Genomic DNA, 15,404 nt, shown 5'->3' with positions numbered 1-15,404 from the left:
AATGTTTAGGAAACAAAAAACATACTAGAGTGCTTATACCTGCTTTTAGCAAAAGGCCTGCGAAGCCATGCTGCTACGGCCCCTAGTTTATCCAGTTTTTAAGTTGTGTGTGTGTGTGTGTGTAAAATAGCCAGATTGCATTGACTTTGGTGGTTGAAAAAGAGTTTTTTGCTGTTTTGTTTTCCCAAAATGAAAATAACTTTTATTTTTTTTTTTTTTGAGTTTTACTTCTTTGTGTGCTGGGAGTTGAACCCTTCTCCCTCCCTCTCTCCTTCCCTCTTTTTTCCCCCTGTGTAGGTAATGCTGCAATAAACATCTTTCTGCTTATATTTTTGTACACTTATCTAATTATTTCTCCAGGATAAATTCCTGGCAATCAGTGACCAAATTTTATAGTTTCAGTTATTGATTGATGACTTAGACTCATCAAGTAATGCATTATTTGTCTAGGAAGAAATACAGTCTCATGTTTTCTATTAGTCATTTGTGACTTTTCATTAGTGGTTAATAATTATCGACTACTCACAATGGGTATTGAGAACCACTGTGAACATGACACCAGATTACTAGGTCAGAACTTTGCTCTGGTTAAATCTGTGCAAACTGTGAGCCAGAGCTGATTCATAGCAAAGGATGAAAATGATATATAAGAATATTACTGTATAGGATTTAGGAGAAAAAGAATGAAATTTGGCCTTAAAATTTTGTGGCATATATTTTTCCTTATGTGATAGTTTTATCTGCTTACATTGTAATTGACTACTTGCCTCTCATCTCCGTTAGACTTTCAAGTTCCACAAGAAAACGTATCTGTCTGGGTTATGACTGTGTGTCCAGGCACTAAGCATCTGTTGAGTTATTTACTAAATGGAGAAGTACATATATTCAATGAATTACAGCATCTGTTCCCGATGTTGTTTGTAGAAGCATGGCTATCAAGCTTTTGGGCATATGTTATGATGTTGCTAAAAATAGTGTTTTCAAACTGCCTAGAGGAAACCCACATTCTTTATTTAATTAAATTGCATCATTTTGTGTGTTCATACCATTTCATAAAGCAAAAAGGTGAACCATCACTCGGCTTCCACATTATGCAGCCTAATTATAAACACAGGGTCAGACCTCTCTATACTGGGAGGCAGCCGTTCAATAAATCAGTATTACAAATGATATGCCCCAAAGGAGTATTTACTGGTTACTTTAGCCAACTTATAAATGAGTAGCTTAAGACCACAAGTAATTAGATGGGGTCAGGAGTAAAGAATACCTATAAAATGGATAGCAAGTTTCCCCTATTCTTTCAGGCTCATTACTTCTTTTATGCTGATTTGTGTTCTAAATTATCATTGATATGAGTATTCCAATTTATGCCTTTCAGTAGTAAAATGTAAATAATTTTGATTGCAACCACTAAGGAACAAATGAGTCATTGAGGAGCAGAAAGCTTTCTGGGCCAATTAGGAATTGTTCTTAAGTTTTGATGCTCATAATCCAGTCAGTGAGCACTCTCTTCATAGTACACTATTAATTGTATCAGTTTCTTATCATTCATTTTGTGTGTGTGTGTGTGTGTGTGTGTATGCATACATGAACATGTGGAGGTCAGAGGTCAGCTTCAGAGCTCTCATTCCACTGTGTGGGTTTTGGGGATTAAACTCACGTCAATTTGGCAGCAACTATTGAGCAATCTTGCTGACCCTGGTAAACTATTAATTAGAGGTCATTTTAATCAGATTTATTTAATTTGTTTTCATAATGAAGTTTAAAAATTTTTTAATATTCTAGTATATTAATTTCTTTTTCAACAAGTCAGGAAAGCTAGCAAGTGTGAGGCAGTGTTAAGCTCTTGTTGAAAGAGCATTATGAACAAACTGGCATATTGTCTATAAATAGTAAATACCTATCAAATATTTTTATAAGAATATGATCATAAATAGTCCCAGGACATCCCTCTCAAATACACTATATAAACATTCCAATTTTATGTTCCTAGCTTATTGCTTTGAAATTGAATGTAATTAGAATAAATAAAACACTACTATTTTGAGTCACACCTTCATCTCCAAATAGTGTCTTAACTAAACACACTACTTTTTCTAACTTTAAATGTTTTCTTAATGTCATATTATTTGATTTTCCCCTTTGTGAAATTTGGTAGTGTTGTATAGGGAAACCTAGATTGTGCAATATTTGTTCCCTTAATTAGCAGCCCTCACTTAATATATAATAGGATTCAGAATAAGGGTTTATTTTGTAAAAATTAATGGGACAAATAACAAATTGATTTTCATTTTTCTTCTCTGTAAACTTGAGGAATTTGCCAGTGCATACATTTTGGCAGTCAGGTTCCGTGGAATGGAACATGTGAGGGCACTTGCTAACTGTGCACCCTGGCTCTCAGTAAGCAGATTTCTCTGCTGGAGATAGAGTGGTCCCCGAGCTCTAGTCTTCCTTTTGCCAGCATCATCATCAGGCATCATTGGTTACTTGAGAGCTGTGAGTACCAGCTCATTTGAGTACAGCTCCTTAGCTACTAGGATTGAATATTCAGTCTCTACTTTTATGAATGGCTGTTTACATGCAAGAACTTTTAACAAATTGTATGAGTGTATTTGGAAGAAAAGGATAGAAATAGAACAGTCAATTATACTTATGGAAAAAGTGAATAAATACTAAGTTATTGACTATGGTTTAAGAGTTGGCAGTATGGGGCTGGAGAGAGGTTCAGTGATAAGAGCACTTGCTCAGTTCTCAGTACCACAGGACAGCTCACAACATCTCCAGCACCCTCTTCTGGTCTCCATGGACATACATGCAGGCAAACATTCACTCATACACATAAAATAAAAAATAAATAAAATTTAAAAATTAGAAATAATATGGTGACTGAAGCCAAAATACTACAGCTTTAGAGATCTCTCTTGAACAACTAGAATGTTTTTTTTCTGTTGGACTATGAGATTGTATGACAAACTCATCACTTTCAGTATCTTCATGTAAATAACATTAGTATTTTATAGTAGGAATTATTTTTAGTGTTTTATTCTAGTGAAATCTTAAAATATCACCTTTATTCAAGCTTTAAGTTCTAATAAAGATTCTAATAAAACATTCTAGCAGAACTTGAAAGCTCTATGTTTGGGGAGGATTGTGTGGGTATGGGTGTGCGTGTACATGCGTGCGTGCGTGCGTGCGTGCGTGCGTGCGTGCGTGTGTGTGTGTGAAGCCAGAGATCAGCTTAGCTGTTGTGCTAACCCTCGGTCTCCTTAAATGAGTGTAATTTTTCCTTGTCTACTTGTCACAAGCATCCTAACAGTAGCCCTAGCTACTTAGATGTTTTGAACTATAACTGGCAGGCAAAGGATGCTATAGTTTTCTGTTGGTCTTGTGCTGGCAACCTCTGATTTCCCCCTGTGAGATGAGAATGGAGTGTGAGACCTTTCTTTCCTAGGACTCAGTAAAAGTAGGCTTTCCTCTAATGTAGAGACTGAGGCAATTAACCTGTCAGCATGGTTTAGGACTGCCAAATACGCAGGACTCACCGTGACTAAGAACTATATATAAACTATTCATTCATGGCCCCTCTTTGCTTGCTGAGAGACTACCTTCACTTCACTAGGTGTCTGGGCCCTTGGAGGTTCAGGTCTTTCCGTTCCCACCTTCAGACCTGAGAATCTCTTTTTCCTGAGCCCCTTTCAGGTGTAGCAGTGCTTTCCTCCAGGCTGCTGGATGCTGAATTGCTCTAGTGTGCAGATTGTCCTGGGGATGGGGCACAGATGCATGTTTAGACTATTATCTTCCTATCGCTGCTTTTGGGGAAAATGTGTCATTTATTCTGCCTTATTGATGCTCAGTTTCTAAGATCTTTTTATTTTGTATTGTTTATTGATTTATTATTTTATAGCACTTTAGACAGTGTATTTGAATCATTTTCTTTCCCGTCCCCCAGATCCTCTCCTCCCCTCCCCACCCAGCTTCATGGTCTTCGTCTCTCTTCAAAACAGAACAAGAGAAACACCAAGAAGCTTGAAGTTCTATTTGTTTAAAGGTCTTATATTGACTGTTATCTGTGAGTGCTGAGTCAGCTTGTTATAATGTCATTTTATTAAATATTATTTAGTTGGTCTCACTGCAGGTCATTATTTAGTCACGTTCACTCTGTGATGTTTTTTCTGGTATTCTTAATAGGAAGTAAGAATACCCTTTATAAGTATGTGTTGTACTTCCTGTTTTGTCAAGTCTCTCAGCCAAGGGATGTGTGTCTGCTATGCCTGTAGCCAGCTTGCCCACACTTTTCATGTGCTTTCTTAGTTATACGACCATCATCATAATCTGTTTTTAAGCATTTTAAAAAAGAAATGCTGTAGCCTTTAGCGGTCATTCCCTAGTGCTAGCAATAATATACAGTCTATTTCCATAGATTAGCCTGTTCCAAATACTTCAAATGACATAAGATTATATGACCCATTTTAACAGGCTTCTTTCATTAATATGTTTTTTAGAGTCTTCCATATTGTAGCAGTACTTTATACCTGTGTGTGTGTGTGTGTGCGCGCGCGCACATATGGAGGCCAAATGACAACCTCCAGTGTTTTTTCTTGTAGTAAGGAGGCCGTTTGTTCGTTCCCAGCTGCCCAGACCTGAAATAATCACTCAGAAACTATATCATTTGAATCACTGCTTGGCCAATAGCTTAAACATATTTTTAGCTAGCTCTTACATCTTAATTTAACCCATTTCTATTAATCTGTGTATTCCCACATGGCTGTGGTTTATCGGCAAGATTCCATCCAGCATCTGTCTGGAGTACATGGCTTCTCTGCGACTCTGCCTTCTGCCTTCTTTCTCCCAGCATTCAGTTTAGTCATCATGTCTGTCCCCTGCCCCCCAGCTCTACTCTACCCTATCACAGGCCAAGGCAGTTTCTTTATCCATTAACCAATAAAAGCAACACATATACAGAAGGACTTCCCACACCAGTTCCTCGGGTGTCTTTCAACTTCTTTGAGACAAATCTCTTACATGCTTGGAGCTCAGAAAATAGGTGAGGCCAGTAAGCCCTAGGGGTCTTCCATTTTCCACCTCCCCAACACTGGAATAAGAAGTATACTTCACCATCCTTGGCTTTTTGTGTGAGTTCTGAGGATTAAACTCAAGTGCTTAAGCTTGCTTGACAAATACCTTACTGACTGAGCTCTCTCCAGCCCCCGCTACCTTACTCCCTTTATAGCTGAATGGGTCCTACATCCCATGTGAACTTTGCTATGGATTGTCTTCCAGCTGACTTTGGGTAGAACAGTCATTGCCCACACATCAATGGCTTTACTCTCCAAACTTGCATGTAATTGCTGCTGTCAGATACAGTTACTGTCTGCCCAAGCTTCCTTTCGTGAGGACAGCTGTGCCAAGCTTTGATGAAGAGTTATAAATTAAGGGTTTCTGAAACTTTTTGAAGGTTTGGAACCTGTCTGCTTCGAAAATTTAAGCTATAAAATTATATTGTCTTTTAAATATTTTATGAAACTGACCTGAATAAGTTTGACAGTAATAAGAATCACAAAGATTTGAAGGTTCACTGATTATAATTATATTTCTGAATTAATTATGAATACATTCCCTTTATGGATTCATGCTGTATTGGCTACAGTTCAATACATGTACTTCTAAGCTCATGTCACTTTTCTTCTTGAATATGTATGTACGTAACTCCCTGCCTAATGGAGACTCAGTTCCACTTTGTGACTGTAGTGATAGGACAGGATCTTGCGTTGGACTGCCGGGTGGGAGACCGCCTGTTACAGTAATGCCTCCTCCACTCCAGGTCTGGAAAGTGAACTACAGTTTAAGTTGACCAGCAGCAGGATCACAGGGTAAGAAATCCATGACTTTGTGGTTGCATGAACATTAGAGTGTATTTACACAAACTACGGCCACTCTGATGATACTAGATAATAATATGGTTGTGTGATTGTCATCCGGTCTCTCTGCAGAACTGTCTGCTGTGCAAGTGGACTTTTCAGCTAAGCAGACATATTCTTTTCCATTAACATTTCAATGGAAATTCTTTCTATTGGGATAATAAATTTCTTAGCATCTTTAAACATAATTTTCTAGACACGTTTTCATTTTTCTTACTTCCCAGGGTTATCAAAGTAATATGATAAGCTTATGGGCCAGTTAAGGCATAGATTGTCTCTATCTAGTAATCTAAGGTTTGCACTCACAAATACCTTACTGACTGAGCTCTCTCCAGCCCCCATTACCTTATTCCCTTTATAGCAGAATGGTATTCTCCTGTATGGACATAACACATTGTGTTCATCTTTTGTTGGACTGTTGGGTTATTTCCACTTTTTAAAATTAAGATTTATTTATTTGTATGCATGTAAGCATGCATAAGTTTTTATGCATTATGTGCATGCAGAAGCCTGTGGAGGACTGAAGAGGGCATTGAATCTAGGGTTGCAGGTAGTTGTGAACCACCGTGTGAGCACTAGGAAGTAAACCCTGGTCCCTTGCAAGAGCAGGAATCACTCTTAATGCTGAGCCATCTCTCCAGCCCCCACAGTTATTTGAACAATGCTGCTGGGAGCATTTGTGGACAATTTTCTATCAGGCATATATCTTCATATGGGGTATAAACCTAGGAGTGGGCTTGCTTGATCAGAGTCTGAGCATAATCATAGACATGATAAATCCTGAATATTGAAAATTTGAAAGACAAGAAAATCCTAAAGCTCATAGTTTCAAAAGATTAAAATCCTGAATATTGAAACCTGGACAACCAAGATTATAAAAATTGGAATTCCCTTTCAAAAGAAAATGCCCCCAAGTAGATAGAAGCTAGTCAGGAATAGTAACTCATACCCATAATCCCAGTGCTTGGGAAACTGAGGCAGGAAAATCACTTAGTTTAAGATCACCCTGGACTTCCACAAAGTGAATTCCAGGCTAGCCTGGGCTATCGAGTGAGGCCCTTTCTCAAACCAAAAGGTAGAAGCTGAGCTTCTGGGTAATGGACTGGTTGTGGGTAACTGGTACTGAGTAAGTGTAGTGCTCCTTTGCCCATTTGTACGGTGCTGTGCTTGCCTTCCTCAAAGGGTGACAAGAAGTGGACAAGCCAGTACCCTTCTAAACCAAACACTGCTTGTGTTTGATTGTCAAAGAAGATATGCTATGTACGTTTAACTACCCAGTCTAACATGGAAAGAACTGTGCCTACTTAACTTTCCTTTGACTAGTTGATGGGGTTTTCAAACTGTCCCAGTGTTTGTTTCGTTAAGTTTTTTAATTCAAGTGTGTACAACTCATACCCTTGTGTGAACTGAATTTAGAACTCTTCCTCTCATTTATATAATAATGACTGGGGAAAGTGAAGGACTTTATAGTCATTTATTTGGGGATTTGGTGGACCTTGCAGATTCTTCTGCAAGCCATAAAGATAGATTTGATGTAGGGTGTGACTGAGGCTTCCAAAGGTTCATTTTAAGGTTGCTACCAATAAAATTCCATTTGACCCAGTACATTTGATGGAAATTTTTGATGGATTGGCCAAATAATATGGCAGTGATGATTTAAAAACTCACCATTTATCTGTATTGGAATGCCATCTAGCTTATGAAATTCCAGAAGTTCTTAATAAATTAAAGTCACATTTGTCTGGAGAACCCATTCAGTTGTTGATTGCTTTGAAAATAATTACATGCACAGCAGGATGAGGAGACCCCGTCATGTCACTGCTTGATCAACGACACTGTTCTGTCAACCTCGAGGAGTGCTTATGAGTTCCTATAGACTGGATTTCCGCATAGCCATTATAGCACAGGTGTGGTCCAGATGAGAAGACAGAACAATCTAACAGAGAATGACGATGTTTCAAATCCTAAAGGAATTAGAAAAGGACAGCAGCATGTAGAAGGTGAATGTGAATCTATTCTCTGAGGGCGAAGAAAATTCATGCGGTGTAGGGTTTGACAATGCAATTAATAACGATGGAAGTTGGCCAGCTCTATGAATTGCCTCCACTCAGTTGCCCCTATCAGTTACTACAGTACAGTAAATACACTTTTTTTTTGCATTTTTTTCCTTTTAGTTTTTTGTTTGATTTTAAGTGGTTAGCATTATTTAAAATAATTTGCTATGTTATATATTTCATCTTCACATTTCCTGTACTAGAAGTATACATTATGTAAAGGTTTAGAGAGTTCTGGTTCATTTTTATGACTTTTTGTTGCAAAATGAACTCAACAAAAGTGTTATTACCTAAATGAACTCCTACCTAAGGATTGTGTGTGTGCGTCAAAACTCAAAGCTTTCCCGGGAAACATGTTCTTTTTGTACATCTGCATTTGTGCAACATAAAATTTCTTACTACATTGGCTCTTTGGGTGACTTTTTTTTGCAGTAGTTACTCCTTGAAAATTTTGATTTGTCTTATCAAAACACTTAGGTTTCCATTAAGGGATTTAATTTATTTAATTGTTTTGTGTGTGTGTGTGTGTGTGTGTGTGTATGTGTTTGCTGTGTGTGTGCTGTGTGTGTGCAGATGCTCAGGAAGAGCAGAAGAGGATTTCGGATCCTCGGAACTGGATTTAAAGTCAGCTGTGTGCTGTCTTTTATGGGTGCTCTGGAGCAAACTCTAATTCTCTACAGGAGCAGTACCTGTTCTTAGCCACTAAGCCATTTCTGAAGCTGCCTCCCCTCCCCCCACACCTCCTTTAAGGAAGTTTTAGGTGGCAGCATTTATAAATCTGAGTGCACATGGTTACCAAAGCGGGGGGGGGGAGGGGGGAGTTCTTTGAAAAGATTAGTAAAATTCCAAAAAGAAGGGAAAAAAGATTTTGAAGGCATGAGGAGGCCACGGGGTGCAGCTGAAGCTTGACACTGTAAGGGGGCCTGGAGTTCCTGCAGGGAGCTTGAGAAAGGCCATTGGTGAAGGTGCAGCCTCAGTTTCAGGTGAAGCCCCAGGATTGAAGGGGCTATGGGAGAAGTTGAAGCTTGGCCGGGCGAGGCAGTGTTAGGGTCCCTGATTAGAGCCCCTGAGAGGCTATTGGTGAAAGTGCAGGCCAGCTGAAGCAGGAGACGCCAGTGTTTTGGAGATGCAGTACCACGAACAACCACCAGGGACAGCAGCAGGCGTGGAGTGGAGCTGGCCTGAACCTATGAGATAGGCTGTGTGCTGTGACAAGCTGTTTGGAGTCTAGAAGATTGTAGACCCTGAGTTTTATGCTGTTGAACTTTGTTTTTGCTTTGATTTCATTGTGACTCTCCTTATTCCTTCTTGGGAAAAGAAAGTAATTTTTTTTTTTTTTTTTTGGTTTTTCGAGACAGGGTTTCTCTGTGGCTTTGGAGCCTGTCCTGGAACTAGCTCTTGTAGACCAGAAATAGGAATCCACAGTTATGAGATCTTGGTTATGTTAGAGAGGCTTTAGAATTTTAGAGACTTGGGTATTATAGAGAAACTTTGAACCTTGAAAGAGGTTTTTGGCTATTTTAAAGGGATTGAACCTTTAAGGGTTTGGGTTTTTAGAGGCTATGGGACTTACAAAGTTTGGAAAAGGCCTGACAGCTGGATCTCATGGCATTTCCTCAGCTGAGGCTCCTTCCTCTCTGATGACTCCAGCTTGTGCCAGGCTGACACAGAACCAGCCAATGCAGGTGTCTTGTGGTGTGTTCTTCCAATTGTTAAAGAAGAAGTAAGCTGCTGGCTCTTCTGGAGGATGGGAGAATTTCCTGCTCCGCTTTGTTTTGCTTTGTTATGGGCTATAGACCAAGCTGAGGGACTCATAATATCTTTGCCTTGACCTTGCCAGTGCTAATGCCACCAGTGTGTTTGTGTGGTACTGGGAACAAAACCCTCGACTTTATGCTTGCTAGGCAAGCACCCTGCTAACTAATTTATGCACATTTTTACTGATAATATTGTCATTATATAGTAATGGTTTGCAGAAAAGCTTGGAGAAGAATACAGTTCTTCATAGAACTAGCACAAGCTTGGCTGTCAGAGTTCTTTGGGTGGAAAGCCACTATTCCACTTACTATGTCACATTGCCTGCTTTCCCTCTCTTCGGGTTTCCACTCTGTCAAACCTGACGGGTTTCATCACATCTAAGACAGACATTCATTCAACTTTCTAACGTTTCTAAAATCTTACTGTGTCTTAAAATTGATTGTAGGTCATAGTTATTGGCTGGTTTTTCTTTCTTAGCATTGTAGAAAATAATGGTACTTCTCGTAATTGTTGCCTGTGTTAAATGCAAGATGGTGTCAGCGCCAGCTCTGAACTCTTGTTCTGAAGTTGAACTGGGGTAGTGTAACTTTATGGAAGATACTGACGAGATACTAGTCTTCCTTTTCTTGCTCTCCAATTTCCAGAAGAGTTTGCATGAAGTTGGCATTATTCTTCCTCTACCAACTGGAAGAACGTGCTAGTTGTTTGGATTTGAGGGGTTTGCTGATATGTGTTAGAAGGGTCAAACGTTTAGAGCCATCTTCTTCCCCCACATTCGAACATCTGCACCAGTGTTACCTGTGTTTCCGAGGCACTCGCTTTGCAGCATGGCTGTATCTTGGCCATAGTTTTTACTACGTTAACTGACTTAAATGATGTCATTTTTCATGCTGGGTTCTTTTCTATCTAAATAGACCTATCTTAAATCCTGAAAGTGATCATGTGAGGTAGGTAAATTTCCCAACTTTACAGATGAGGAAAGAAAGACAGGGAGTTAGTTAACTGCACAAAGTCCTATAGTTCAAGCTGTAAACAAGTTACGCACATGATTAGAAGGAATTCAAAAAGGGTACCACATGGAAATAAGAAACCACCTTATACATATTAGTGTGCTAATTTTTGGAATAAGTATTTTTCAAATACCAAAGTGTTTCTTACTGGTTTTAATCTTGACCCTGTAACTGTGAGAGAGCACAGATCAGGTGATCAGGGTTCAGCTAGCTGGTTGTCCTTTCCTCTCTCAGTGAAGGAACATTTGGATGTCTTACATAATACAGCTTGAGGTGCTACAAGACCTGGCAAATTTTATCACATTCTCTGCCAAATCGAAGACTCTTCCTTTAACTGCTGATGCAACAAAAATAACTTAATGGATTTTGAGTAGAGAAAAATGGGATACACCTCTCAGCTTTAGAAAAGCTAATTACATTTATTTATCTGGGGGCCCCTCATGCCACAGCACTCCTTTGGAAGTCAGAACAGCTCGCAGGGACCTGCTCTTCTCTCCCACCCTGTGGGCTCTGCGGGGAGACTCCTCTTGTCAGACTTGGTGACAAGCACCTTCACCCTGGGCGCTGTCTCACCAGCTCTAACCTCTAAGCTTTTGTGAGATACATTTCACCAAAGTGAAAATGAAGAGGCAGAAATGTTCCCCTGGAGTAGACGAAATGAACAGAACAGATAAGATATTCGGTGACTTTGTTGTGCTTCAGTCTGTGTGGCCGACTGTTTCAATCAGTATGTACTGAAGATACAGGGTTTTATCACCCTGAAGTTGTTGCAGAGCCATAATATGTATTTGTTCATTTGCTTAAGAAAGAACAATGCTAGGGATAAGAAATATATTTGGAATAAGCCACATCTAAACATGAAGTTTATTTCTTTTCCTAAAGATTTTAATTAAAATATATTCATTATGCACAAGATTTCATTATATCACTGTCTGTGAGTAAAAAGCTATAAATAGCCCAAATATACAACTGTTGGATATTGGTATATTTCATTACTGCATAGAAATTTACATTGGGTGTAGAATTGTTTTGGGGACCTTTGCTCCTCCATGTGAAAATAAGCAAGGTAAGCCGTGCACATGCTTGGGCTTCTTTCCTGGTAGCAGAGCCTGAACGGTAGCGAGGGGAGGACAAAGCCAGAACTGTCTGAGCAGACTCCCTGATTCGAGCTAGAATTTGAAAGGGCGCTGGAGGGGACATCCTGCCTAGAGCTCCAGAGAGCTGCAGATGGTCCCCTGACCGCATCTAACCTGTGCATGTGTGAAAGGAAACCAACGGCCCAGGAAAAGGCACACAACGGGGTAGCCATTTTCCTAGATTTAACATAGTCCCGAGAATATTTATCACCAGTGCGTTTACAAGTGAGTCTCATAAGGATCAGACTGATTTCGGGTAACTTTATTAACGTGTTCCAAAACAGAGCCCAACCTAAGGAAAGTAGTGTAACAGGACCTGGCAAACCGGAATGTAGGGTTTACAATGTGCAGCTTACAGTAGAAATCTTTTAAGCGAGAAAGAAAAAAAAGAAAATAGCCAGGAGAAAAAAAGAATAATAAAAGTGGATGCAGAAGAAATAGTGTCTTACTTAGGTTTTTATTGCTGTGAGGAGACACTGTGACCACAGCAACTGTTATAAAGGAAAAGGTTTAATTGGGGACTGCTTACAGTTCAGAGGTTCAGTCTGTAGTCATTTAGCAGGAAGCATGGCAGCATGTAGGCAGACATGGTGCTGGAGAAGTAGCTGGGAGTTCTATATCTGGATCCAAAGGCAGCAGGAAGACAGTGACACTAGGCCTGGTTTGAGCATCTGAAACCTCAAAGCCTACACTCAGTGACACACTTCCTCCAACATGGCCACACCTTCTAATAGCGCCACTCCCTGTGAGCCTGTGGAGGCCACTTTCATTCAGACTACCACAAATAGAGATGATGAAATACCAGAGATGTTAAAATACCTAGTGTAAATAAACACACATATATATTTGGAGACAGGGTTTCTCTGTGTAACCTTGGCTGTCCTGGAACTTGCTCTGTAGACCAGGCTGGTCTTGAACTCACAGAGATATGTATCCCCTTTATGTTCATTGAGCTGTTTCTTTGTGTCTTCTCTAAACTTCATGAATTCTTTGATGAAGTTCTTGATTGTTCTGTTAAGATCCATACCTTGGGATTCAACCATCTGATTCTCATTAGAGAACTTAGGACTTGTGGATTTTGGAGGAGACTTATTGTTTTGATTGTCATACTGTTTGTGGTTTTGCAATGAGATCTGAGTGTGCAGATTTTTTGTTGTTGGTTTTGTGTCTGATATGAACACATAGTCTGGGTTTTACATGATGTCTTGTTCCAAGCCTGAATGTTGGGAAGGTACAGGCAGGCCTGCTAAGACAGCTGGGGCGCTGGGCATGGGTCCTGGGTTCCATCTGAGAATCGGGGTACGTGTTGGAGGCTTAGGGCTAAGAGGGCTAGGGTGTGCCTGGTTAGTCACAGGGTGTGCTGACTGGGCTGTGCCTGCTATGATGTGCCATGGAATAAGGTCTTGCAGACTGAAAGTGAATGTTTATAATATGATCGTGAACATTTATGTAAAAACAAAAAAAAAGGCATTGCATCTCTGTGGTAAAGATGGACACTCTCATTTATGATCAGTAAGAAGGAAGACTGCCTTTGTCACCACTGAACCATAAATCCTGCTGACCTTCAACAGGAAAAAAAGTAAGTCACACACAAACTGGAAAGGCAGAAGTAACACTATCTGTATTCAGAGGTGATTTGATCTTATATTTGAAAATATCAAAAGGTAAACCACTTTAATCCATTCCTCCCCCGGACGACTTACTGAACAGAACTTCAGCTGTTCTAATAAGTGTGGACCTCCAATTTGCTTAATATGAGGCATTTTTCATTGACTTATTTGCCATTTGAGATTCTCTTTGGTGCAGTGTATTAGTTACCTTTCTCATCCTGTGACAAAACACCTGACTGAAGCCACCAGAGGGGAGAGGTTTATTAGGGTTCAGGTTTCAGATGATGCGGACGGAGTGGCTGTGTGTGTGTGTGTGTGTGTGTGTGTGTGTGTGTGTGTGTGTGTGTAGTGAAGGAGCTCCACACACACATTGCAGACAGACCACGCAGCATGGAAGCTGCTCCAGTGACCCTTCTACACCAGCCAGGGCCGCCTCCTAAGGTTGCCCAGCCTTCCAGAGCAGCACTGCCAGCATGGGATATTATAGTAATGATGTCTGTTCAAATCTTTTTCATAATTTGCTTTCTTATTATTGGCTTTTAATAACTATTTGAACATTTAGATAATGGTCTTCATTGATACGTGTTTTGCCAAGATTTTCTTGTTTGAAGCTTCATTGTACAAGTTATTAGACCTTAATAAAAACTACTAACTTTTTTCTTTTAAAAAAGGTTTGTTTGTTTGTTTGTTTGTTTATTATGTATACAGTGTTCTGTCTACATGTATGCCTGTAGGCCAGAAGAGGGTGCCAGATCTCATTACAGATGGTTGTAAACCATGATGTGATTACTGGGAATTGAACTCAGGACCTCTGGAAGAGCAGCCAATGCTCTTAACCTCTGAGCCTTCTCTCCAGCCCCTAACTTTTTTCTTTATGAATCATACTTTTACTTTTATATTTAAAAAACTGTCAAACCAGAGGTTATCTATGCTTACAACTCTAGGAATTGTTTCTTTCTAAGAGGCTCAATACTTGGGTTGGTTCTCTCACTCCCTTCCCCTTCTTCCTTCTTTAGTTTTCTTATTTTCAACTTTATTAAGTTTGCATTTCTTTTATTTATTTTATAATACGGGTGTTTTGCTGGCTTGTCTGGTACCACGTGTGTGCACGATGTCTGTAGAGGTCAGAAGAGGATGTTGGATCCCCTCTAACCAAAGTTGCTGTCAGATGTGAGTCACCATGTGGGTGCCGGGAACTAAACTGCGTCCTAGAAGACATCAAATGCTTTTAACTTCTGAGACATCTCTCCAACTCCTAGTTGCATTTCTTAAACACCATGTTGTTCCGACTTTATCCTATCAATGGTGTCGAAATTTAAAATATAAGAGGATTGACTAAAGTAAATTCTTACTTTCACATTTTCTTGTATAAAGGAAAGCATTCTCAGACTGATATGGCAGCTATAATCCCAGAACTGAAGAGGCTGAGGCAGGAGAATGGCCATGAGTTTGATTTTATTAATTACCTTAAAATTATATACTAACACTCTGAAGAATTGGTTGAGAGTAAAATCTTCATCTGTCTGTCTTTTTTTGGGGGGTGGGGGTTTGAGATAGGGTATCTCTGTCCTGGAACTCACTCTGTAGACCAGGCCTGCCTCGAACTCACAGAGATCCACCTGCCTCTGTCTCCCAAGTGCTGGGATTAAAGGCATGTGCCATCACCACCCAGCTTAATTTTGGTGTTCCTTAACAAGTTGATAAATTTTAAATACATGTTGCTTTAGTCCATATGTCTTTTTCCATCTTCTCCTTTTCTTCCACAGGTATCAGAGAAGAAAGGAAAAGAAGCCAATAGTGGTTTTGGTGGGCCAGTCGTTAGTTCTCTATATCATGAAGAAACAATCAGGTAATTTTTCTTCTGTTCTTTGATTATAGACATATATACATTCATATGTATGTGTTATGTGTGCACATA

General features: G+C 39.7%; 1 protein-coding gene across 1 annotated transcript in view; it reads left to right on the top strand.

Annotated features, from left to right (window-relative positions):
* The window catches only part of Acbd6 (acyl-CoA binding domain containing 6), a 148,430-nt gene that overhangs the window by 39,746 nt on the left and 93,280 nt on the right, over positions 1-15,404 (top strand). The window contains exon 4 of the mRNA XM_038349353.1: positions 15,253-15,335. Coding sequence (XP_038205281.1) covers positions 15,253-15,335 — 83 coding nt within the window. The remainder of the gene's footprint in view (positions 1-15,252; positions 15,336-15,404) is intronic.

The sequence above is a fragment of the Arvicola amphibius genome, chromosome 12 (assembly GCF_903992535.2).
Source record: "Arvicola amphibius chromosome 12, mArvAmp1.2, whole genome shotgun sequence".
NCBI classification, from domain to species: Eukaryota; Metazoa; Chordata; class Mammalia; order Rodentia; family Cricetidae; genus Arvicola; species Arvicola amphibius.
This window is presented reverse-complemented; position numbering and strand designations above follow the sequence as displayed.